Raw genomic sequence first — 24,427 nt, 5'->3', positions numbered from 1 at the left:
CCGCCTCCCATCCCCTTGCGCTGCGGTCCCGGGAGCAGCTTCTGTCCCATCCCTGCGGCAGCAGCTCGGCAGCACCCCCCACTGGTAACCTGTTGTAGCTCGGGCGGCTCTGTTGCCTGCTGGGATGTGGCAGCCCTAGCCAGGCTCAGAGCTCCACCCGCTTGGAGCCTAGGCAAATCGGTCAACCATTGACTGTGGCCTCTCTGAGAGGCTGGAGCCCCCGGGCTAGTGAAGAAGGCGGGCGATCAGAGCCAGCAATGGGCACCGAATGCTGACCCGAGCAGATGTTGCCCCCTTTGTCCAGCTTGCGAATTGCCCGTGAAATTCTCCGATTTGTTCCATCTTGCAGATTCTTCGTGGATCGCCTCCTCCCAGGCCCAGCACGTGCCCGATAGCCCCCATTCGTGCCCTGTGGGATTAGCCGGGTCACATGGTAGCGTTGCTGGTCCTTGATTGGGCGCTTTAGGTGACTGGCTGGAAATTTTATTCTCGAACGGGCCGTTTAGAATTTGGTCTGGGTGAATATTCAGGCTCCAAACTGGCTTTTGGAGGGATGTGCCCCGGGGACGCTCTGGCACTTGGCGGTCCTCGTGTGTGACCGGGAAAGGGACCGAAGGCGACTGCTTCAGAACTCACCTTCGAATTCAAACCAGGATTCTCAGGCAGTTTGAGCTCGGCTCTAAGAGGGAGGCTGGGCTGTTGGGACAGGCAAACCCAGCTGGCAAGCGGTTCAAGCAAAGGGCTCTGTGCAGCCGTGAGCTGGGATGGTTTCTGTGCCGATCCCCGCTTTGCGTGAGTCGTACGACCAGGACCCACCTGGCAGGCAGGGCCCCGCCCACCCACGCACGCACACACACCTGCTCTCTGTGCTCGGGCAGGGAGCCAGGGGCCACTTAGCCAACTCCCTGGGGGGTGGGGGGAGGATTCTCCCTAGCTAACCCACACAACACACCTGCCAGCCATTCAGAAAAGCAGGTGGTCGGTGCCTTTGGCTGGTGGGTCATCCGGCTCCGGCTCCTCCCCCAGGGGTCCGAGCAGGGACACTTTGGCAGGGTGTGGGAGGGTGACAAGGGTCCAATCGGCATAACTAGGACTCTGGGCTATGGGGTGGCGGAGAGTGCCTGGTAGTCCGAACAGCGGCTACCTGGTTTTCTTTTTTCCTTCTAAAAGAGGCTTGTCCTGGTACTAGTGAAAAAGTGCTGTATATTGACCAGCTGCCACGTTGCCTCTTATTTATTTTTTTACGCCTGGCTTTCAATCTCCTTGGGCTAGAAGCACCCAGAGAACTAAACGATAGGGGGCCAGCTCCTCGGGGAGGAAGATCAGCAGCGCCCCACCCAGGTCAGGGGAGGGTAGGAGCTAGCGTCAAGCACTGGGCTGGGTCCTCGAAACCTGGGTTCAATTCCTGGCCCCGCCCACACACTCCTTGAGCGAGTCACTTAAGGTGGCACTAAACTAGCCTGTTGGTTTTATGATAAAGATAATAATGATCATCCCTAGCTCCTCTATGGGCCTTTCCATCTGTTGACCTTAAAAGCAATTTACAAAGGAGGGCGGCAGCAGCATGAGCCCTATTGTACAGATGGGGAAACTGAGGCACAGGGTGGCAGTGACTTGCCCAGGGTCTCCCAGCAGGCGTTTGCAGAGCCAGGGGGCTGCCTAACCCCCTCCTCCTCCTTTTTTGGGACTTTATAGTGAAGAGCAGTTTGGGGGGCCAAATTTTCAAAGGTGACAAGGGATTTTGGGGCCCCTGATTTGAGACCCTTCAGAAGGGGCTGATTTCCAGGAGGTGCTGCATGCCCACCCCTCAGCCCCCTGTAAGGGTCCTGAAGATGGGCGTGCTAAATCACTAGTCCCTGCTGAAAATTTAGGCCGTAACATTTCTTTTTTAGTTTTAAAAATCGCCCAGGTTGTTAAGATCTCGGGTAAAGCCAATTCTATGTTTGGGGTTTTCAACAGTGACCCTTTAATAGACTCATTGGTTTATTCTCATGAGCTATTAATTATACTGATCCTGCACCATTCCATACCCCACCTAGCTGAGGATCTCAAAGCACTTTGCAAGCTTGAGTGAGTTCAGGCTTCCCAGCCCCTTGTTAAGTAGATCAGCATTATCATCCTCAGTTTAGAGGGGGAAACTGAGGCACAGAACGGGGAAGCGGCTCGTCCGACATCACACAGGTGGTGAACTCTGGAGTGAGACTAGGGCTCTGTGGCCCTCAGGTCCTTGCTCTAACCACTAGCAATGACACTTAGAGATGGGGTTTTAGTGGATAGATCTCACTCCTTTCTCAGAGCCAGGAAGAAAACTGAGGAGTCCTGATTCCCAGTCCCCTGCCCTAACCACTAGACATCACTCCCCTCCGAAGCAGGAAATAGAACTCACGACTCCTGACTCCTCGTCCCCTGCTGTGGCCCATAGACCATGCTCTTTTCTGGAGCTGGGGATGGAACCCAGGAGTCCTGACTCCCACTTCCCCAGGTCAGGCTGTGGTGTTTGTTTCCCAGCTCTGGATGCCGATTCCCCCGGAGCGGAGGAGTGTCTGGAAGAGGACGAGGAGGAGCTGGAGACGAGCGTGGAAGACCCTGAGAACGAAAGCGCCGGGAAGCCGGCCCCGGGGGGGCGCAGCTGCATCCTCACCCGGCGCGGCATCACGCTGCGGGTGCTGCTGAAGGACGGCCTGATCGAGCCGGGGGAGGGCGTGCTCTCCATCTACTACCTGGTGAGGGCAGAGTGCACTGGGCTGGTGCTCCTTCACCGCTGGTGCGGTCCTGGTGCTCCCCGGGGGACTGGGGGTGCCCACGGCTCCAGAACAGCCTCTTTAATGGTGACTGAGATGCTGGGGCCCAGCCTGCAGCCATAGGGCTGAGCAGAGGTTGACTAGCCCCAAACAGGAAGCACCACAACCCGGGGGGGGAGGCTTTCTGATCTTCCTCCTGCTTCTCAGACAGACTCCTCCTTGCCTCGCCATCCTGTTCCCCGCCCCCTCGACTCCAGCTTCTTCCCCACGTGCGGGCTCCTGGTTCCCCACCACTGCACTGAGCCCCCTTCACGCCCCCCAGGCCTGGGTCTTGCCTGGATCCACTTCAGGGGCCAGAGCGGGTTTTGGGGGGCTGGTGAATTCGGCCCGGGAGCCATTTGCTCCTGTACCAAGCCCAGTGAGTGGCGGGGAGGGGAGCGCCTGCCGCTCGCCGAGTCGTGTCTGAGAGTCAGTGGAGAGCAGGACTCCTGGGTAGGTGCCTGCACACCCTCTTAAGGGGCAAAGCTCGGGGCACCTCTGATGACAGGTGAATCCCCCCCCCTTCTCACTGGGCCTTCCCCAGCGGGTTCCTCCCCGTGTCATTGTGTTAACGGAGCCTGCTGCTTCCCTCCTGCTCTCCCAGGGGAAGAAGTTCCTAGGGGACTTGCTGCCCGACGGGAAGATCACCTGGCAGGAGACGGGGCAGGTGTTCAATTCGCCCAGCGCCTGGGCCACATACTGCAAGAAGCTGGTGAACCCGGCGAAGAAATCGGGCTGCGGCTGGGCCTCGGTGAGGTACAAGGGGCAGAAGCTGGACCAGTGCAAGGCGGCCTGGCTGAAGAAGCACCAGCCCAATGCCCCCGCGGCCGAGGAGGTGAGCCCGGCGCCCCCCTCCCTTGTTTGTCTCCAGAGCCCTGAGGGAGCTTAGTCAGCAGGAACGTCTCTGTGGGGCTGTTATACCCCGTTGCTGCAAAGAGGGGCACTCACTCCCAAGCTTTTCAAGTGTTGTTGTAGCTGGGTTGGCCCCAGGATATTCGAGACGAGGTGTGTGGGGGGTAACGTTATTGGACCAGCTCCTCACGGCGAAAGAGACGCGCTTCCGCGTTTACACAGAGCCAGACCTGAGGGAGAGCGCGGTGTGGCTGGAAAGCTGGTCTCCTTCACCCACAGAAGTTGGGCCAATAAAAGATGTGACCTCCCCCCACCTTGTCTCTCTAGGTTTTTAAAGGGGCCTCGGCGCGGCCGTGCTCAGCGTCACGACACCTAATGGAGTTCGTACCTATAGGAACCTACCTGGGGAACGAGTATTTACTAACAGGCTCTTCAGTCGAGCTGAGAAAGGGCTGACCCAGAGCCTGGCTGGAAGTTGAAGCTAGACACGTTCAGACTGGAAATAAGGGGTCAGTTTTTGCCAGGGAGGACGATTAACCTGGGGAAGGATTTTCGTGAGAGCAGCTGAGCTCTGAACCCCAGCAGAGCAGGAGGGAGGCTGGGAGTCTCCCGGCTGGACCTTATTCGCCCGAGACGGGCCCGAGACTGGCAGGCATTCAGCTAGGATCAGACCCCATGTGGGTGCTGGGGGGAGTTGCTTCTTGGTGTCATTGTGCCAGCAGAGGGTGCCCATGAGGCTCTGCCCCTGCAAAATGTCCATTTGCAGGGGGCAGAGAGCTGGACCCAGGGGCACAGGAATCCTGGGGGGTCTGGGATGGGATGGGCGGTGACGGGGCGCCTGTTTGTCCTGCCACGTCCCCTCCTCTCTCCCTCCCCACCCTGCAGAGTTTGGTGAGTGAAGGGGAGGAGGAGGAACTGGTCGAGGAGGACGAGGACGAGGCCAGGGAAGGTAAAATCGCCATCTCGGAGCCTGGGCTTGGCAAGAAACTGGAGGAGAAAAGCAGAAAGCACCAAAGCAAGAGCCTGGTGGAGCCACACAACGCTGGTAACGCTGGGTTAAAGGCTCCCTGCTGGGGGTGGGGGGGTCTGGAATCTGGTCTGCTCCGATCCATGGCAGGCGTCTAAAGGGCGGGATTTGGACTGACCAGGGTAATTCTTAGACTTTGCATCTCGCGTCATCCTTTCCCCGATTCCTCTGCCCATCTAGCACCGGCGTCCCTGCCTCGGCACCGGGTGCGAGAGCCTTCCCCTCCGCAGCCCCTGCCTCCTCGCTGCAAAACACAGGCGGTTTTAACACGGTGTTGGCGAGCTCCAAGTCTAGCAGAGAGGAGGTACAGGTAGTTTTTACCTCGCTGTCACTGGTCCAGGCCAACCCTAGGCCCCTCTCCCTGGGGTTGGCCTCCACCAGCTACACGGAGGTGAAAAACGACGGAGCCTTGAGGATTTTCGGGTCTGTCTGCACTGCAGTCGGGAGGTCTGATTGCAGCCTGTGTAGACCTACCTGAGCTAGTGTTGATGGAGTTAGCTTGAATGACAGCAGCAGTGAAGGCCGGGCAGCTGCACGGGCTAGCCCCGCCCGCCTAGACCCTGGTTACATACTGGAGTGGCCCCTGTCTGTGCGGCTGCAGCTTTGCCGCTGTTGTTACTTGAGCTAGCTTGCATCTAGCGAACGCCAAGCGAGTGGAGTACATCTACACGCCCCTCCCGCTTGCAGTGTAGACGTACCCTTAGCTCCAGTTAGCTAACTCAGCGGATAAACGCCCCTGTTCTTTTGCAGCGAAGACGTAGCCATAGACTCTCCATTGCCCTGCGCCTCCTGGGGCCCCATCTTCCTGCCAGCAGCATTATTGACACACGCTGGCAAAGGGCGGGAATGCTGCATGCCAGCCTTGGGGTGCAGCTCCCACAGCTCGGTGCAACTCTGAGGCTGTTGCCAGACTTTGGATCTGGCGGCCGGGGGGTTTGGTTTAAGGGTCGCTGCCAGCTCCGCTTCGGCCCCGAGTTCACAGCAGGTTGAGTTGACACCGTCTCGATGAGATTTCGGTTCTAAAGGAAGCGGTTGATGAGACTTCTCCGGCAGCGTTCGCGGGCTCCAAGGTTACAGCCCTGCCTCTGTGCCGCAAGTGAAACTGACCAGAAACACAAATGAAACTGACACCTCTGTGTTCGTCCTCTAGGCCGGGGTGGGCAAACTTTTTGGCCTGAGGGCCACATCTGGGAATAGAAATTGTATGGCGGGCCATGAATGCTCAGAAAATTGGGGTTGGGGTGTGGGAGGGAGTGAGGGCTCTGGTTGGGGGTGCGGGCTCTGGGGTGGGGCCAGAAATGAGTTCAGGGTGCAGGAGGGGGGCTCCGGGCTAGGGTGTGGGGGAAGGGGGGAGGGCTCCAGCTGAGGGTGTGGGCTCTGGGGTGGGGTTGGGGATGAGGAGTTTGGGGTGCAGGAGGGTGCTCTGGGCTGGGACTGAGGGGTTCAGAGGGCAGGAGGGGGATTAGGGCTGGGGCAGGGGCGTGGAGAGAGGCTCGGGTGCAGGCTCCAGGTGGCGCTTACTTCAAGCTGCTCCCGGAAGCAGCAGCATGTCCCCCCTCCGCCTCCCGTCTGCAGGCACCACCCCTGAAGCTCCCATTGGCTGCGGTTCCCGGCCAATGGGAGCTGCGGGGGCGGTGCTTGGGGTGGGGGCAGCGTGCAGAGCGGCACCCCCTGGCTGCCCCTACGCATAGGAGCCAGAGCAGGGCCAGGCCGCTGCTTCCGGGAGCTCCATGGAGCAGCCCCCGACCCTGCGCACCGGCTGGAGTGCCGGAGCGGGGCAAGCCCCAGACCCAGCTCCCCAGCGGGAGCTCAAGGGCTGGCTTAAAACGGCTGGCGGGCCGGATCCAGCCTGTGGGCCATAGTTTGCTCACCCCTGCTGTAGGCGGAGAGAACCGCAGAAGTTAAACAATCAGCACCAATAGCGCGGAGCCAACTGGATTTTTAAAACTTCTTCAGGAGTATAGGAATTGCTATCCTGGGTCGGACTGGTGACTCCAACAAGTCCAGCGTCCTGCCTTTTCTTCAACTGAATTGTTTTTTTATGGCAGTGTGTCAGGACTAGCCAAGACCAGGGCCCCACTGCGCTAGGCGCTGCACAGACACAGAGCAGTAGACAGCCCCTGCCTTGGACAGCTTACAGTGTAAACAGGCAGAGCAGACAAAGGGTAGGGGGGGTAGGGAAACACCTAGCACGGTGGCCCATGATTGGGGCACCTAGGCACTACCGCAATACAAATCATAAATAACACCACACAAGCAGAGTGAACGTGCTGGCAGCAAATGGGACAGTGGCAGCACCAGATGCTTCAGAGGAAGAGATGAGGAATGCTGCAAAGGGCAGTTACAGGAGAACCTGCCCTTAGGAGAGGTTTCTTCCTGACCCCAGGCAGGCAGTGGTTTGCTTATGCCCTGAAGCATGAAAGTTATATACAATTTTATCCTGTCTAATGGGCTGTTTGTCCTGTTGTAGTGATCTCAGGTGGTCACATAGAGGAGGAAATGGGTTATTTGTTGTTGTTAATAATAATCCCTAGTTCTTATCTATCATTATTCATCAGTCAATCTCAAAGCACTTTAAAAAAATCAGCATCATGATTCCCATTGTACAGATGGAGAAACTGAGGCACAGAGAGGGGACGTGACATGCCCAAGGTCATGCACAGGCTAGTGGCAGAACCAGAATCAGACCCCAGGTCCCCTGAGTCCCAGTCTACTGCTCTGTCTACTAGGCCACACTGCCTCCCTGGTTTGATTTTTAACCTGACAGCGTCCCCTTCAGCTGGAGATCAGCAAATCAGGACAGCAGATGTAAACGAACGGTTAATTCGGGCTGGAGGTTTGCACAGGAAGTGAGATGAATCCCTGGGAACTTGTCTCCACCAACATTCTCTCCCTGCCTTCCCTTCCCTGGGTGTGTCCTAAAGGGGCCAGGGTGCGAATCGGACCGAGTGGGGACCGGTCTTTTTGTCTTTGCAGATAACGGGCCCCATGGGAAGAGACTGGAGAGCAAGAACCGCACTCCGGTCCGTTACTGCACGCTGGGAAGCCGGGACTCTGCCAGGTAGCGCCCCACTGCAGCTCCCTTCCCAGCGTCCTCTGCCCAGCTGTTGGCAAAGTTCTCAGGAGAGCTAGTCCTTCTGTCAATGCCAACACGCCCCTCCCATCCTGACCTGCAGCGCCCCCTGCTGCTCCGCTCCTAAAGCTCTGCCCTTCCATGGCAGCGCCCCCTGCCATTCTACTTCTGAGGCCGCTGCGCAGGTCAGCAGCATCCCTCCATCCCGTCCCGCAGCACCTCTGCTAGTCCAGTCCTGGGCTTGCCCCCCAGCACACAGCTCTGTCAATGCTCCCTGGGAGCAGAACGGGACAATCGGCCCGAATCCAACCTAGTCCCCACCTGTCGCTCCCCTGACGATTCAGCTCCAGCATCGTCCTCTTCTCCCTGTCTGTCCCGGTGAGCCCAGCCCCGGGGAGAGAGCCTGACTCTCCCACAGGGCAAAAGGCTACTCCCCCGCCCCCAACTCTCCTGGTCCTCGGCCCAGCGTGCTGGGGTTCAGAAGAGGCAAACCCTGGGGGGTGTCAGGTCAGCGCAGGCTGGGATTTGGGGATGCGTGTTGGAGAACGGGGCTCCTCTGTTCCAGGAACCCACACACCCTGGTGGAAGTGACCTCCTTTGCAGCAATCAACAAGTTCCAGCCGTTCAACGTGGCCATCTCCAGTAACGTCCTGCTGCTGCTGGTACGTACCAGCCCCCCCGTGCCCCCCATCCCTGGAACGCTCCCTCCAGCGTGGACCTGGTAGGCTAGGCCAGGCTCACGCAATTGCCTGCATCCCTGTGTCTGGTGGCACCCACAGCCAGCGGGCAGAGAGGGGCACCACCAGCTGATGGAAACTCCCATTGGCCTCTGCCTAGAGCATCCCCGCCGTTGCCCAGGCTGGAACGGCTGCCGCACACAGTCCGATCACTAACCGTAGTAGGGGCAGTTTAAGGGAGGAGACGGATGATGGGTGAATAATGGGCCCCGCTGAAGGATTTGCTGGTTGCCAGGAGAAATGTGGCAAAAAAATCCGAGCTGTTGTGGTGAAGGCAGACAGCCACGTGCCGTGCCTGTGACCGAGAGACTTCGCAGGCTGGGAACTTCGTCAGAGACTACAGAAAATGATCTCCCCACAAAAGGGTGGCCAGCCTTTGTGCACCCCATCTCCTGCAGGCCACATCAACTTGTAGTGGCCTGAGAGTCCTTCAGGATCAAAGCAAGACCCTGGGGCTGCACCATGTTGTATTAATGTTGCCTCGGCCGGACGGGCAGCTCCCAAGGAACGTGTGTGTGTGTGTGGGGGGGAAATCACAGATCCGCGTGGCCCAGGGAGACATGTTAAACCGAGGGTTTGACACCCGCAGACTCAGGGCTGGGATGTCACCCAGTCACCTCCTGGTGAAAGCTCACAGGGAAGGGGGGTGCAGTGCCTTTGGATGCAGGGTGGTGGGAACCGAGGGGAGGGGTACGGGGTGATGGGAGGGGTGTGGGGGAGAGGGTTGCAGAGGGGTGGGACCAGAGGGAGGGCGGGTGGGAACTGCCCTTGTTTTAAACTCTCCCCCGTTCCCTCTTTAGGACTTTCACAGCCACCTAACGAGGAGCGAGGTGGTTGGCTACCTGGGAGGCAGGTGGGACACCAGCAGCCAGGGTAGGTACAGGCCGAGATTTGGAATTCATTTCACTGGGGCTGTCATGGCCGCGCCAGGCCCTTCCTAGGCTGCCTCGGGCCTGAGGTGCCAGGCCCCCGTTTGGGCCCGGGGTTCAGCCCCCAGGGGCTCCCAGGCTGGGGGCGTTAGCTCTAACCAGCTTTTCTCGGCTGGTTGGAGTGCGTGACCGGCTGGGCCGAGCTGACGCCTAGCGTTTCTTGCAGTGCTGACGGTGCTGCGAGCGTTCCCCTGCCGGACGCGCCTCGGAGACGCCGAATCGGCAGCCACCGTTGAGGAGGAGGTAACGGATGTGGGGGGAGGGGGGCATTAGCTGGCCGCGGCCTGCGCCATCTCCCTGAGAAAGCCACTGGGCTCACAATCCAACCCCATTGTCCCCTGGCTGCGTGGCAACCCCGCCCCTCACCCACAGACCTGCCCTGCAGCGCTGGGGTGTTCTCCGGGCTCGAGGGAGGGCTCTGAGGAGCACGGTGATCCCAGACGACCGCTAATGGCTCCTCCCTCTTCTCTGTGCCCGTGCCTCAGATCTGCCAGAACCTCTTCATGCGGGGGCTGGCGCTGGTGGGCTGGTACCACAGCCACCCCTTCAGCCACGCCCTCCCCTCGCTGCAGGACATCGACGCCCAGATGGATTACCAGCTCAAGCTGCAGGGGAGCAACAACCGCTTCCAGCCCTGCCTGGCTCTCATCTGCGGTAAGGGCCGGGTGGGGGGGCCTGGGACCCCGTCCTTCAGCACAACCAGCTGGGGACCCAGCTCCCCGCCCTGGGGCACCGTCCGGCAGCTTGATTCTGGAGCCCCCTGGTGCAGGGCGGCGGGATGCGAACCCAGCGGGGTGGGGGCTGGACTGCAGTCCGATGCCGCGCGGTCTCATTCAAACCACCTCCCGGCGCTCCGGGGAGCTGCAGTTCGGGCCCTGGGCGGGCAGGCTGGGCTGCGGAGGGTGGTAACCCTGCCCTCAGTCCAACCCCTGGCGCTCTCTCCCCACAGCACCATACTATCACGGCAACCAAGGTGTGGAGTCCAAAATCTCGCCCTTCTGGGTCATGCCACCTCCGGAGGTGAGTTCCACACGGCGCCAGGGCCAGGCCTGGAGCCTCCGTCCCTGCTCCCACTGGCTCTCTGGGCCATGTAGCCTGCTGCCGGCTCTCCGCACGGGTTCCCGGCAATGGCAGACATAGCCCTCTGCTGGTTCCCATGGCGCAGGGGTGTTCGCCGAAGGAGCAGACCCTGGGCTGCTGGGGGCTACTGGATCGGGGCCCCTGCTGGGGCGTGGGGCAGGACCCAGTCTCTCCAGCCGGAGAAGCGGTCGGACCCCTCTCTGCCCTGGATAAATATCCTGGGCCCTCAGGGAGCCGTGGCCAGGAAAAGGCCTTTTCCTGACACTTGGGCCGTAACACCGCCAATCCCGCGTGTGCCTCGGCCCCAAACTGGCCCTTGCCTGAGGCTGGGCTGAGTTCACGCTGGCGCACCAGCCGGGCCTGGGAAGCTCCCAGCTCGTCCTGCGGAACCCAAGGCCGTGCCCGGCTGGAAACCACTTTGCCTCCTTTCCTCTTGCAGCAAAGGCCCAACGATTACGGCATCCCCATGGAAGTGGAGGTCACCTACGTGCAGGACGGGTTTCTCACCAATGATGTCCTCCATGAGATGGTGAGATCCCTACTTGGGGGGAGGGGAACCCGAGCAGGGGCTGCGTGGAAGACTCTCCCCCAACACACACACACACCTGGGAGTATCTAGCAGTCCTAGGCTGGTCTCAGTAACTTCATGCTACGTGTGTAGAGCACCTCTCCCCCGTAGGACCTTCATGTCTCCTTCCCCATCATACCAGTTGGTTCTGTTGCTTCGCCTGCCTGTGAAATGCAGCCACCCCAGGGTTGAGAGCTGCCTCGGATGGTGAACGAAGCCTCATCTCCACCGACGGGCGGGCGTGGGGAGGGTGGCTCAGGAAAAGGGCTCTGGGGTGACACACGCATACCCATGTCTGTTGTCTTTAGCCAGACGAAGCAGCGCCACCAGGCTCTCCCCCATACCTCCAGCGAGTCCTCTCAAACCTTTTGTTCAGAGCCCTTTCAGAGAGCGAAAATCTCACGGCTTGGAGCAGGGCGAAACATGCAGACAAAGAGCCTGTACGGAGGTCTGGGGTGTAGCCACCCCGTGGGTGAGCTGTGAGAATCAGATCCATTACCTGTCAACAGTTCCAAGCAGCAGCCTGTGCCCCAGCCCAAACCAACTCCCCTCTCCTGTTAGCAGTAAGGAAGAGCTGGAGAGGGGGATAAGCAGAGACCATCACTAGAACCAGCTCGTCAGAGGCCTAACGTCCCTCCAAGTCTCTCTAGATTCCAGACCTAGGTCTTGACCAATCCACCAACGTTCCTTCTACATGGGACAAGAAAGCTCAGGGTTTCTTGGAGCCGACAGGCCGATCCTCTCCCCTCACAGCTCTTCCCCCACTGCTGCAAAACCGCAGGGCGCAGGTCCCGCTTTCGGTGGGACTTGAGCAATTGTTTGGCTTCTGCTGACTCCCCTTTCCCTTTGCGGCTCCAGATGCTGCTGGTTGAGTTTTACAAAGGGGCTCCAGACCTGGTGAAGTTTCAAGATATATGGAGCCAGGAGAAGACTTACTTAGATAAGCTAAAGGTGAGAAAATGGGGTTGAAATGGGAGAAAAGCCATCCCATAATACGCCACCTGCAGAGAAGATGGTGGAGAGGACATTCAGGTGGCTTTTTCTGCCATGTTTTCTAGGCTTGCTCTGAGCTAGGTGAGGGGTTTTTACCACCTCTACATTAGCACTTCCATGGCTGGGGAAGGTTGGATCAGTTTTCTTCATTGTAGCCGTACTCTCTGTGACTCGCACTGAAGGATTAAGCTGCACTGAAACAACTCCTGCAATGTGGATGGAGCATGTGGGGGGGGGGTCTAATAGCTTATACCAGCCCCACTTCTGCAGTCCTTACTCAAGCAAAGTCACTGGAGAACAGGTCTAGTGGCTGGGGGCAGATAACTGAGCTGGCTTGTCCATGGTGAAGATCCACTGCATTGGGTAGAATTCTCTTCCCTTCCCTTTTAGGAGACCAGGTGTTTGTCCTATGGGGATGGGTTACAGCTACACAGAGTGGGTAGTTCTGTACAGCTAGGCTCCTCCCTGAGATGGAAGATAGAATCTCAGGGTTGGAAGGGACCTCAGGAGGTCATCTAGTCCCACCCCCTGCTCAAAGCAGGACCAATCCCCAACTAAATCATCCCAGCCAGGGCTTTGTCAAGCCTGACCTTAGAAACCTCTAAGGATGGAGATTCCACCACCTCCCTAGGGAACCCATTCCAGTGCTTCACCACCCTCCTAGTGAAAAAGTTTTTCCTAATATCCAACCTAAACCTACCTCACTGCAACTTGAGACCATTACTCCTTGTTCTGTCATCTGCTACCACTGAGAACAGTCTAGATCCATCCTCTCTGGAACCCTTTCAGGTAGTTGAAAGCAGCTATCAAATCCCCCCTCACTCTTCTCTTCTGCAGACTAAACAAAGATAAACGAAGCTGTTTCCATTTCAGGGCTCCCTCACCTCCAGGACTCCCAAAGATCAGGGCTTCACCCACGTCCTGGAACAGATCTACAGCCTCCTCAAGCACAGCAGCTGAGGCAAGGCCGGAGCCTGAGTTACAATGAACTCATACCCAGGTGCCTTTACACCAGGTGGGGCTCAGCCAGGCAGCCCCGGGCTCGGGGACACTTGAGTCTGAGCCCAGCGCGGAGTGGGCTTATTAATCCGTGGTAGCAGGGACGTTGGATCTACAAGCCTCGAGCAGCTGTTACACAGCAATGAAGGCCTGCGAGTTCGAGCCATTAGGCAGACGGGATCAGCGTTGGAGCTCGGGCGCGTTTGCCGCTGGTGGCTACGTGGACCGCCTAGGCGAGCGCTACTCCTGTAATAGGACTTTGTGGTGTAGCGTGTAGGTCCGAACGAGCGGGGACGGTGGCGGCCTCTCTCCGGGTGTAAGTTATTTGTGGACGGGGTAGTTCTGATTAAAAAAAAAGTTGCTGACCTGTGTTGTGAGACAGCAGCTCTGGGCCTGTGGCTTAGAAGGGAACCGCGCCCCACCCATGAAAAGGGAGAAAGGGGCTTGGGGAACCCCCCTCTGTATCTGTTGGAGATGTGTGCGTAGAACACGCCTACTGGGACTAAGTGATGATCAATCCCACACCCCCCCTTCCAGGGGAAAAGGAGCAGCTGGAGTCAAAGCCAAGAGACTTGACTGCTCTTTCCTGGAACAAGCCCTCCCAGGAGGTTTTAAAGGCACAGCCTGCTGCTAGAGTGACTGCCCGTCCCCACGAGAGGTTCTCTTCAACAGAAGAGTGAAGTCAGTGCTGGAAGCAGCCGCCTTGGCGAGCCACAGGTGACAAGGGCAAGCTTTCTCTCCCCCACCGCCCCGAAGGTCAGCCTGGCTGGGCCACTCACTCTGTGGCTCCTTTGGGGTATCTTCACCCCAGGGACCAAGCAATGCCAGCCACAACAGGAACTGGTGACACACCCGAACTCGTGCGCCGGTAACGTGGTGGTTAGCCAAGGGGAGGGTCTATTTCCAGCTTGCTACTTCCACCGCTGTAGGGGAAGGAGCCCCCGCCCGACCCCCGCAAGAGAAGGCCCACGCTTTAGAAAGAAAACATTTAATACTTTTATTTAGAGATTACAAGTCAAGCTGTGTGGGTTTTCCCCCCTAAAACCAGGAGGAACCATAACAAAAGTTCTATTAAATTGTCCCAACTAAAAGACTTATTTCAATCCAACTGACTGTTCGCTGGACCATACCAAAGACACGAATCGGCCAGGCCACGGGTTTCAAAGGAGAACGTTAGAAGCTACGACCTCAAAAAATACTAACCAGCTCTTACGGCAGGTCCGCCATAACCAATATGGGGGAACTGAGTCTGCCCAGCAGCTCCAACCCTGAGGCTGGTCCCTGCTCCTGTTGGCTTAGTGGAAGCAGGATTGGGCCCCTCAAGGCTACCAGCTGCACCAACAGGGAGCCTGGGCGGCTGTATGAGCCAGCTCTGAATAAAGCGCCTGCAAGTCTTGGCCTCGGCTGGGAGTTGGGCGAGCGACAATATTGACGAGAGTAATAAACGTACAGCGACATGCATGGTTAAAAAAGTTAAAAAGGTTCTGTTTGTATATGTAACAGGACACCGAATCCGGCTAGCAAAAAAGATAGAGGAAAGCACGGCGTCATGAGACGATTACATAGCGACAGGCCCAAACCCCCCACCTGCTAGCAGAGATTTGTTTGCTATTAAAAAAATACAGACACTGAAGCAAGGCTGGGGCTGATGTCAGAAGAGCCAAAGGGCCAGTGTTGCAGCTGGGTTGTGCCGGGCCTTGCTAAGGGCAGGAAGGCACCAAGCCCTGGTTTGAGGGGGATGTGGTGGGCTGTGGGCACAAATGTCTTGGCTGCAACGGTGGCACTGCGGGAGCACCCGTCACCAGCTTCGGTCCCTTGTGCTTCAGCTCCCTCTCAGCAAAGGTGGGGCTAAGGAAAGCGGGGTAGGTACGTTCTGCAAGATGTGGCTTTAGACACCCCCTGCGGGTTGCCCTTGGAAGCAGCATCTCCCTTGTGCTGCGGTTCAGAGAAAGTGCAGTAAACCTCAGAGCAGCTCCACGGGGGAGAGGGGTTCTCTCTAGGCAGAGCTTCGAGCCCATCTATGCTGGACGCAGCTGGGAGAAGTGGGGCAGCTACAGGAGCCACCGATGCCCCTCAGGGGTTGCGCTTTGTCCCATTGCCAGCAACAGGATGGATGCTGAGATGGAAGCATATTTACATACTGAGGGGCAGAAGAGAGTTCCCTCGTGATTCCACCTAAACAAACAGACAACGCCAGGCCCCAGTAGATACCACCTCACATTCTGCCTAAATACCAGGTCCCCCTGCCAAGCGGCTGCTTCTCGCCACCTGCTCAGGGAACAGATCATCACCCCTGCTGGAACAGAGCTGCTGGGCATCAGGCAGGAGAGAAGTATTGCAAGGACCGGTCCTAATAAAGGGCATGAAAAGAGGAGTGCCCACGGCTTCCCCCTGGACCTCCTTTCCGGGAAATAAAACAACAGGCCCTGAGTTAGAAGGTCTAGGAACACAACAAGGCCTTCTCCCATCACACCAAGCCAAGTAGCTCCTAAGGGTCCAAAGAGCCAGGGGTGAAGGGAGCTGGGGAAGGCACATAAAGATTAGACTAGATCAGGCCAGGCAGTTTCACCTTGGCCTCAGCCTTACCGAGATTTCTAGAGCTTTCATGGGATGGGAAAAACACTTGAACATGGAGCAAGAGAGGAAGAGAAGGGCATGTTGGTTTGTGCCAGTGCACTATGGCTAAGTAACTGCCTTCCCGTGACCTCTCTCATCTACTGGCAATAGGGCCTTAGTCATCATTTGACTAAGGCATTATCCCACGCCCAACGCCATACAAGAGCTGCTGGTACAGTCCTTCCGGGCCAAACCAGCCTCTTCCAAGGGGAGGCAGCAGAACCACTTCATCTCTCCCAGTTCAAACCACTCTTCTGTGGTCAGAGGTGGAATCTCAAGGCCGGTGGCCATGGAACAGCGCAGAGGCCAGAGACACTGTGGGCTGACCCTGGCCTTGGAGGAGGTACACAACCCAACACAAAGCTGAGTGCACAGAAAGCAAGAGGTGGAAGCGAGGGGTGACAACAAGGGGGATATTTAGTGTTTTCAAGCTGCTTAGTAGTGTTACTCAAATACAATCCCTCAGCTAAGCCCTGTCCTTATACAGGAGCAAGATGGGGGAGCGGGAGAGGCCCACAAAGGCAGCAGGACACGAAGCAGCCATGCTTCTGCCTCCCTCAGCAGCATAGAGAAATTTGATCCATCATGGCCCCCGTAGCACCCAGCTTCAGTGTTATGATAGGTGTGAACTGTGGGCAAACAGGAAGGACGGGTCAGTGTCTGAACTTCACCCCTCACTGATGTGCCCTTCTCCTACAAGGAGAGAGAGGGGGCTGGTAGTGTTCAGTAGAAGCCAACCCCACCCAAGCGAAGCTGTGTAAGGTATTTTTCTTGCCCTTGGATGTCTAGAACCCCGCCTAGAACAGGCTGTGTGTCCCGTTTCTCTCCCCCTCCCAAAACACACGGGTGGTTCTCACTGGACTTGCCCAGTGCTCAGCCCTGCATGGGCCCCCTCGCGCTTGCCAGCGGGTAGGACACCCGGTGCACTCACGTTCACAGGCTCTCCAGCGTGGCTGACCCGCTTCACCTGCTTTCCCCAAAAAAGACAATGACAACCGAGGAGATGCTCGACTTGGCTTATTGTACAAAGTGGGAGGAGCCTGGTGGGGTTGAAAGTACCTAGTTCAAGGCCCAGAAGGAAGAACTTGAATGGGGCTGCCCAGCCCTTGGGGCTTGTTCCCCGCTGCTACCCTTACACCGCTCCAGCGCCTGGACAGAGCGAACACCACCCCGTTCTCACAGCCCCGCCCCGCAGAAGAAGCCTAGTGTTGAGTTACAAAATGGAATGCAGGAGAAGAGCAGGGCTCGCCCCGCCGTGAGTTTGTATCTGGTGGGGGAGGAGGGGGGGGGGAGGAGATGCAGTTTCACTGAGGTAGCGGGACCAGCACTTCCACGTAGTTGAGCGGGAAGAACCCAGACTGGCCGTTGATCATGCCCTCATACCAGTTTTCGTCAATCTGATTGGTCAGCGTGATGATGTCACCCTCCCTAAAGCCCAGCTCGCCGTCGTTTTCGGGTTCAAAGTCATAGAGCGCCTTGCAGCAGGGCTGGTCCAGGTGAGCTGCAAAGAGACAGGCAGAGCCGAGGTGAGCCCGGCCCGCAGACCAAGACAGCTCAGACAAATCAGGCCTCACCGGGCAGCCTCACCCCCTGGGACTCCCTTACCCCAGAGCAATCTGGTCACCACCGAGCACATTTGCGGGGTTTCCTATTCGCTGCAGCACTGAATATTTGGGCAAAAGTTAGATCCAAGAGCCATACTCGGCTCCCACCTCCCTGCCAGGGCCCACTCTTCCCTCCTGCCAAGCAATGGGCTCCCACCCTCCCCCTGGTGGCTATCCCACAGCACAGCCCAGGTTTTCCTTTTCCTCCTGCTATCCCATGCACCACGCTAAGTTACTTCTCCCTCCTTGAAGGGAGTTAACCCCAAGCTGTAGCCTCACCAACCTCCCTTAGCCTGTCTGCTTCTCTGCCTTCCTGATCTATCCCTTCTTAGTCAGTCCCTCCAGCCCCCTGAGCCTGCCTGCTGCTCTCCACTAGCTCCAGTTAGTCAATGAAGACGGTTAAACTCCAGCCAGAATGATCCCCGCTGGGAAAGGGAGAGAAGTGAGGCAGTTTTCCTTCAAGTCAGAAGTGAGAGTGTTACTACTTTAACGATCACCGTGGGGAAACCAACGGTCAGTGAATCTGTTAGTTGGTGACTGGGTTAGACTCAATACTGGATGGTAACGGAGAGAATATGGAGCCTGTGGCTAGCGATTTTGGGTGCCTCTGTCGTTCAGTGCTCACCTGGAAACACCATCAAGGGGCCTGATTTGCAGAAAGTGCCAAGCACTTGTCCCTCTGAAAATCAGGCTCCTTTAAAGGTGTGTCAAGTGGGGCACCCAAACATCACCAGTGACTCTTCAAATCTTGGCGTGTGAAGCCAGATCATGGAGCAGCTTCTGTGATAAACTCGCCCCCTCCCCTTCTCCCACAGACCAATTTTCCACCCCTAATTTTAAGGTGAACTTTAGTGCCCTGGTGAACAGCCCTGGAGAGCACAATCCTCGGTTTAGTCGAACAGATCCAGCATGGATGACAGTAGTTAAAGTGCCCCCTCTACCCTGCTCCACCCCATCTATATGCATCAACTCCAAGACAGAGGCCCTCCTCTGGGTGAGAGGGGAGTTTCGTCTCTCAACCCAGTCAGGCCTTGGTGTCTGTGCTGAGGCTACCGCCAGACAAGCGGAGGGCAGGGGAAGTTGCAGTTTCAAATACAGGTGAGATGTGTCCCCACTACCATCCTATTCAGTTCCCAGAGCCTCTTCCTCCCAACGCTTCTGCTAGAGTAAATACACATCCTAGGGCAGTTTGGGCTGGATGGACAAACCCCCCTCCTGCCCCGCAGAGGAGCAGCCTCTCCAAGGGGCTTCACATTTGTGCAGCGCTTCTTATCGGGTCTTCAAAAGCAGCAGATGGGGAGAGTGAGGCACAAGGGACTTGTCCAAGGCCACAAACTTTTCTTTGGCAGAGCTGGGAGTAGAGCCCAGATCCCCTGATTTTCAGTCGTGTGCTTCAGCCACAAGCCCCTCCTTCCCCATACACAAGGAACGGGAATCGGGGGCATTTGGCCAAACTCGCTAACATCAGGAGGAAAAAACGAGAAGGCTTTCAGAATCCGTGTCTCAAGCGCGTCACCTGGAGTCCAGCGTTTACCCGCGGGAACCTTTCCAGGAGCGGGCTGCGTGAGCTGCGTTGTTGTAGGGTCTCCTAGACTGGCCCGGGCTCCCACTGCACTACAAGGGCCCAAGTAACCCAGCAAGTGGAATCCGAGAGAGGAGAACACAACATCTCCGTCGCCCCACTTCCCACTCAACACTTGGGAACTTGCAGCTGTTCAATGGATTTTCTAAACGGATGGGGTGGCCAGGGCCGCCCCAGGTAGTTGGATATTAAAAGCCAGGAACAACCCGACACCAGGGAGAGGAGGCAGGAAACACCACAGGCAGCAGCAGGTTTATTTTTCAGAAGAGACTTTCCAAATTCACTCCGCATGTCCCAGCTGCAAAGGTTTCCCCACAGGCAAAACACGGGGGCAACACAGCTCAGCCCCACACACTGAAGCGAACAGCATGGGTCAGTACCCTGTCCTCTCCCTCCCCAACATGGGGCTCTGAACTGACAACCCTCACGCAAGGCTACTCCCTATCAGCATTTCGATGCTGGCCCCCTCATTTTTTCCCCCCCAGTATCCCAGACCACCCCTTCCAAAAGCAGAGGCACTCCATCCCTACTCTCCTGTCTGAACTGTACGCCCAAGTTCAAGAACCACTCCAGCACCTCCCCAAACAGATCTGCTTGACCCTTCCCCTCCCCAAAGGGAAATGCAAGACCTGATCTTCTCCCTGTTCTGTCTCTTGCTCAGTATCACCACTTCCTGCCTGGACCTCCCATCACCCGGGAAAGTAACTGCAGAAACCCCTCAACAGATCCACGCTGAGCCCCACACAGTTCTCCCACTTCTCCCTTATCCTACAAAACTTTCACGGCATGCCCAAGTGCTCCTTGCTTTCTACCTGGCCTCTGGCTGTGTTGGCGTGACTGCGACAGCTCCAGGAGGAGTGAAAGAAGGAGACAGCGTATTTGCTGGATGGATCATATGTAACAGCAACTTGTTTTCAAACACGTATGTAAGATTTCCTTTATGGCCAGAAAAATTTCTATGGACAAAATGGGGTGGGCGCGCTGGCGGAGGAAGAGGGGAAAGAAAGGCCACAAAATAAATGTTTCCTTCCAATGCAGCCAGGTGGGGGGGAACTCCAGGCATTTTGTCCATAAAAATGAAATAGACAAGGGCCCAAATCTTTCCTTCGGTTACAACCCAAGTCAATTGGCTGTGCAGCAGTCAGCAAGGGCAGAATTAGTTCAAAGGTTTTTAGTGGACAGACTAAAACCAGAATGAGTTATTTGGTGGACAAAGTGTTAGTGGCTCGAAATGGCAGCTTATGTGAGCGCAGGAGTGAGGAGAGAGAGAGAGAAAGAGAGAGGGAGGCCACACTGCATGCAGCGTGTGTGGGAGGGAACTCACAAATACTCCTGCTGGGGGTCCGGGATGGCTTGTCGGATCGAAAAGAGGAGGAAGCTGCTTCCAAATAAAAAGAGACATGCTTAAAACCAATATATGTAAAAAAGAATCCCTTGGTACAGCCCAAAAGGGAGGGGTCTGTTAGTGGGGAGGGATATGGTATCCTACATCCTGAGTTAGGGAAATTACAGGGGCTGGTGTGTGCAGGGGGGGAAGGACGACACATGATTTCTCCTATCCACCTCTCCGAGACCACGATTAGATGACACCACAGGTCTCTAAGTGAGGTGGGCCACTCCAGAGTCAGAACAGAGAGGCAGCCAGCCATCACTGGCTGAAAATGGTCCCACTGGCACCAGTGCCAAAGCCAAGAATAGGGAGGATGTGTGGGCCATGATAGCAGAGGGCCTCTGCTTTTAAACATTTCTGCCACCTCCTGGGCCGTCTGCGGCACGTCCGGCACAGGAACATTCTCGTCTCCTCTGAGAGAATGAATCCCCTCCATTCCCAGTGCCGCTTGCTATGCCAGTGCCTACAAAGCACCTGTGACGGCGTGGACAGCACACCTGTGACATCTTTACCTGAGACTTTGGGGGTGGGGTTGCAAGAAAAGCCTCCGTTGGATTGGTCGGCGTCTCCAAAATCGTACGTCTCTCTGGGTTTAGGTTTGTACTCCCGCTTGGGGCGTGAAGAGGCCTCCTTCATTCTGAGGAGGCAACAGAGACAGGGTGAAGTTAGAGCGAAGCTGCGTCACTCGAGCAGCAACAGCCAACTCATCCCGCTCCCCTGGCCGTGTTTCCATTGGTCAGTGGGAACTGGCTCAGGCCCCAAATATAGTAAGGGGTCTGGCCAGAGACTGTGATGCCCTCACCCTGATTTCAAAGGAAATACCTCGTTAGGATCCCACCTTGTATGATAAACTCTTCAGAGCAGGGACCGTACCATCTCACCTAGCACACTGCTGAGGTTAATACACACAACCATCTCTCCTGTCCCATTCACACATCACCCCCTGGACAGGTGGGATGAAAGCTGAATATCCCCTACCACAGTTGTGCCCACGCAGATGGAAGTGTCAGACTGTCACTATCACTATTTCAGACCCAGATTTGTCTACGTCCTACATAGATCCCGGGAGGTTCGACAACATCGCTCACGCCACAGAAATTAACTCATGAAGCTCTGAATGTTCTTCTTGTGTCACCCACACCTCAGCCATGGCAGGTCAAGGGGTACGGCAGTAGATCAAAAACAAGGCATTAGGAATCAACCCTATAGACACCAATATCCCCAAGCACCTGATTCAGCAGTTCCATAAGGAATAAAGGGTTTGAACCATGCTGCAGAATTTCATACCGAGAAGGAAAAGGTCCCATCCCAGGAGAGATTTATTGGAAGAGATGGGGTAGAACAGGGGTTCTCAGACTTTGCACTGATGACCCCTTTCACATACCAAGCCTCTGAGTGCGACCCCCCCTTATAAATGAAAAACACTTAATATATTTAACACCATTATAAATGCTGGAGGCAAAGCAGGGTTTGGGGTGGAAGCTGACAGCTTGCGACCCCTCATGTAATAATAACCTCACAACCCCCTGAGGGGTCCCGACCCCCAGTTTGAGAACCCCTGGGGTAGAAGAAGGCATCAGTCATTTTGCAGCAGGGACGAAAGTTAAACTCATGAGTCTCCATATTCCCCCCCCCCCACTTTTGGAGGATGCCATGTGTGGGATCACTGTCTGAAAAGAGTGGTCCCTTCCTTCGGGAAGAGGCTACAGAGCTACCGTCTCCACCCAAGCAGATACAGCGAAGGGTTCCGAGAGGCTGAGGTTTGTGTGCAGGTCTCTTCTAACCACAAAGATTCACACACAGTCTGTGTACTGGCTGGGGGAAGAGGGGTTATATGCTACACAACAAGGCCTTGCAACCCCCGTAGCGTCTAGATGAGTTGCACGTAATTCAGTTCTCTCCCCTCTGCCTTGCTCCTTCCTCAGCCTCATCTGGGCAGACCAGATTGGTTGTGGAATCCAGTTCCCCAGAGTGACCGGCATGAAAACTGTCAATTGAGTCCCACAGCATGACTGACTGGTTTTCTTTTCACCATTTCCCCCCATGCAGGCGTCTGCTTTTGCCCTGGAGAAGGTTCCCCAGTTACCTCTCTCAGGCAGCGAGGGCAAATTCCCACTACTCTTGCTTTAAAGGAAATCTCCTTTCAGAGCATTATTACTCTTTGGCCAGCAGAGGCCACTGTTGCAGTAGTTTGCATTCCCTAACTTTCCAGGATAATCCCAACTCCGGCCCATATTAATTTAAACCAGAGACTACTTGGCGCATGCATGAAGGAGGAACTCAAACACAAGGTAGTAATAGATGGAGTCTAGTCACACTACTTTGCAGGATTTCTGGGGAACATGGCTAGGGGGAGATACCCTAGCAGGCAGCTCAGCACAAGCCCCTAGCTCTTATCTAGCACATTCCATCTGCAGATCTCCACGTGCTTTATAAAGGAGGTCAGTATCATTACCTCCATTTTACAGATGGGGAAACTGAGGCACGGGGGGAGTGACTTGCCCAAGACAATGCAGCATGGTGGCGGCAGAGCCAGGAATAGAACCCAGGTCTCCTGAGACTTTGTCCAGGGGCTCTAACCATTAGACCACACTGCCTCCCAGTGTGGCAAAGCTACACATACTTAGTTCTTTCAGTCTCTCTTCGTGACTCAGTCCCTCCAGCAGAGCAGCCTAACAAGTATGCCTAGGAATCCAAACACATTTGAACAACACACAGGGACAGACTCTTTTAACACCTCGTTTGAAGAGAAGGTGCATGTGACGGGAGTGTGAATAAAGTTACATGAGGGTTAAAGGAAAAAGCTGGTAACAGAAGGCGGATTGCAGAATTAGCTCCTTGTACGAAGATCCTGATGGCTGGCTGATATTAATTCTAAAGCTTCTTGCTTCTAACAGCCACCGTCAAGATTCCACACCCCAGGCCAGGATGCCTCCGAGCCCCAGTGCAGAATCACTTTGGGAATGCATTTCCTCCTACTCCTCCACACCAGACACTAATCTGTATTCCATTTACAAGAGTGTGCTCCAGGGTTCCATCTAAAACATTCCAGGGGACATATGGAAGTCGTATGTTTGCAGCACAGTTTACCAAGATGTATACGGAGGATAGAGCAAGAGTTTGCTGAAAAACAAGGAATCACCGAGATCCATCATCTCTGCCTTGCGGAATTGTGCTTTATTTTAGTGGCTGTCACCACCCTGTTATTACTGTTACCCTCCTTCTCTCCACCTTTCCGCCGCCTGCTTGTGTCCCTTCTTTAAACAGATCACAAGGGCTTTAGAGCAGAGACCTTGTCCAACCATGTGGGCCAGTACATAGGACAATGGGGCCCTGATCCAGATCAGGGCCTTTGGATGCTCCTGTAATAAATCAGACACTGAGCCAGACATTCAGATGGCAAGGGAAGCCAGAAGGGGCTAATTCAAAGGTATTAGCATAATGCTAGTTCATCTTCTTGACAGTGGAGGAGGTAGAGTTTACTGAGTCGAAACAGAATCAAATCAGAAATGCCAACAGCGTTCTGGCCACAACTCCTACATCCAACACCAGCGGCCTGTTAGGAGCTGCAATCATTGACATGAATACAGGATTCGGTGTGCACTCTGCCCTGCCCCCCAGCTCAAGGAGGAATCAACTTGCATCTTCCATTTCATTGTGAGCATTTATGTTTGGATCCAGAGATGGCCAAAAGCAGCAAGAAACTATTTAACCCACGGAGAATGCAGAGAGGTTTCACAGCAGATGCCAAAAAGTACCTTTTGTAGAAAACTGATCATGCAGACACAATCCCTCCCCATGAAAGTCTAAGCGATGCAGAGATAAAGCTACCCTCAAAGGCTCCTACAGCTTCTAATGCCAGGGAATAAACCGCGGAGGAAGGAGCCAGATATTTTCTGCCCCCAAGCTCCCAAGTTACAGTTTCCGCCACGCTTCTCTCCTCCTGCAGGATCCGCAGCGGCCCTAGGAAGCCTCACCTGCGTTTGAGTTTCTCTGCGAGCTCATCCAGGATCTGCACTGCTTGTCTGTGGTAATCGACCTGGGCATCCACCAGGGCTGAGAGTTGGCTCACTTGCTCAATCTGAAAGGGTCATAAACTGCGATGAGTGGCTATCACAGGCTACTACGGGAGACTTCTATTGCTCCACTGGGGGCTTAAGCACACTGGGAAACGTGCAAAAACCAGCTTGAAATTTA

At 55.9% G+C, this 24,427-nt stretch overlaps 2 protein-coding genes across 3 annotated transcripts in view; one reads left to right on the top strand and one right to left on the bottom strand.

The window, feature by feature from the left end:
- The first annotated feature begins 764 nt into the window (after window positions 1–764).
- On the top strand, window positions 765–13,923 carry MPND (MPN domain containing). The gene is made up of 13 exons (XM_024207244.3): window positions 765–792; window positions 2,509–2,723; window positions 3,385–3,615; window positions 4,518–4,677; window positions 7,636–7,720; window positions 8,298–8,394; window positions 9,270–9,342; window positions 9,565–9,641; window positions 9,884–10,052; window positions 10,348–10,418; window positions 10,918–11,007; window positions 11,905–11,997; window positions 12,913–13,923. The coding sequence occupies exons 1-13, from the start codon at window positions 765–767 to the stop codon at window positions 12,997–12,999; spliced, it is 1,476 nt and encodes a 491-aa protein (XP_024063012.2). The 3' UTR covers window positions 13,000–13,923.
- A 98-nt stretch (window positions 13,924–14,021) lies between these two features.
- Window positions 14,022–24,427, bottom strand: part of SH3GL1 (SH3 domain containing GRB2 like 1, endophilin A2) — a 47,441-nt gene continuing 37,035 nt past the window's right edge. Inside the window, exons 7-10 of one of the 2 annotated variants that reach the window (XM_024207245.2) lie at window positions 24,208–24,311; window positions 20,743–20,867; window positions 20,165–20,218; window positions 14,022–17,155 (exon numbers count right to left, since the gene is read on the bottom strand). In XM_024207245.2, the coding sequence (XP_024063013.1) occupies window positions 16,959–17,155; window positions 20,165–20,218; window positions 20,743–20,867; window positions 24,208–24,311 (480 nt within the window). In that variant the 3' untranslated portion in view covers window positions 14,022–16,958. The remainder of the gene's footprint in view (window positions 17,156–20,164; window positions 20,219–20,742; window positions 20,868–24,207; window positions 24,312–24,427) is intronic. The other variant, XM_024207246.2, reaches the window with a different exon arrangement.

This window comes from Terrapene carolina, unplaced genomic scaffold, assembly GCF_002925995.2.
Source record: "Terrapene carolina triunguis isolate 2854851 unplaced genomic scaffold, T_m_triunguis-2.0 Scaffold194, whole genome shotgun sequence".
NCBI lineage: Eukaryota > Metazoa > Chordata > Testudines > Emydidae > Terrapene > Terrapene triunguis.
This window is presented reverse-complemented; position numbering and strand designations above follow the sequence as displayed.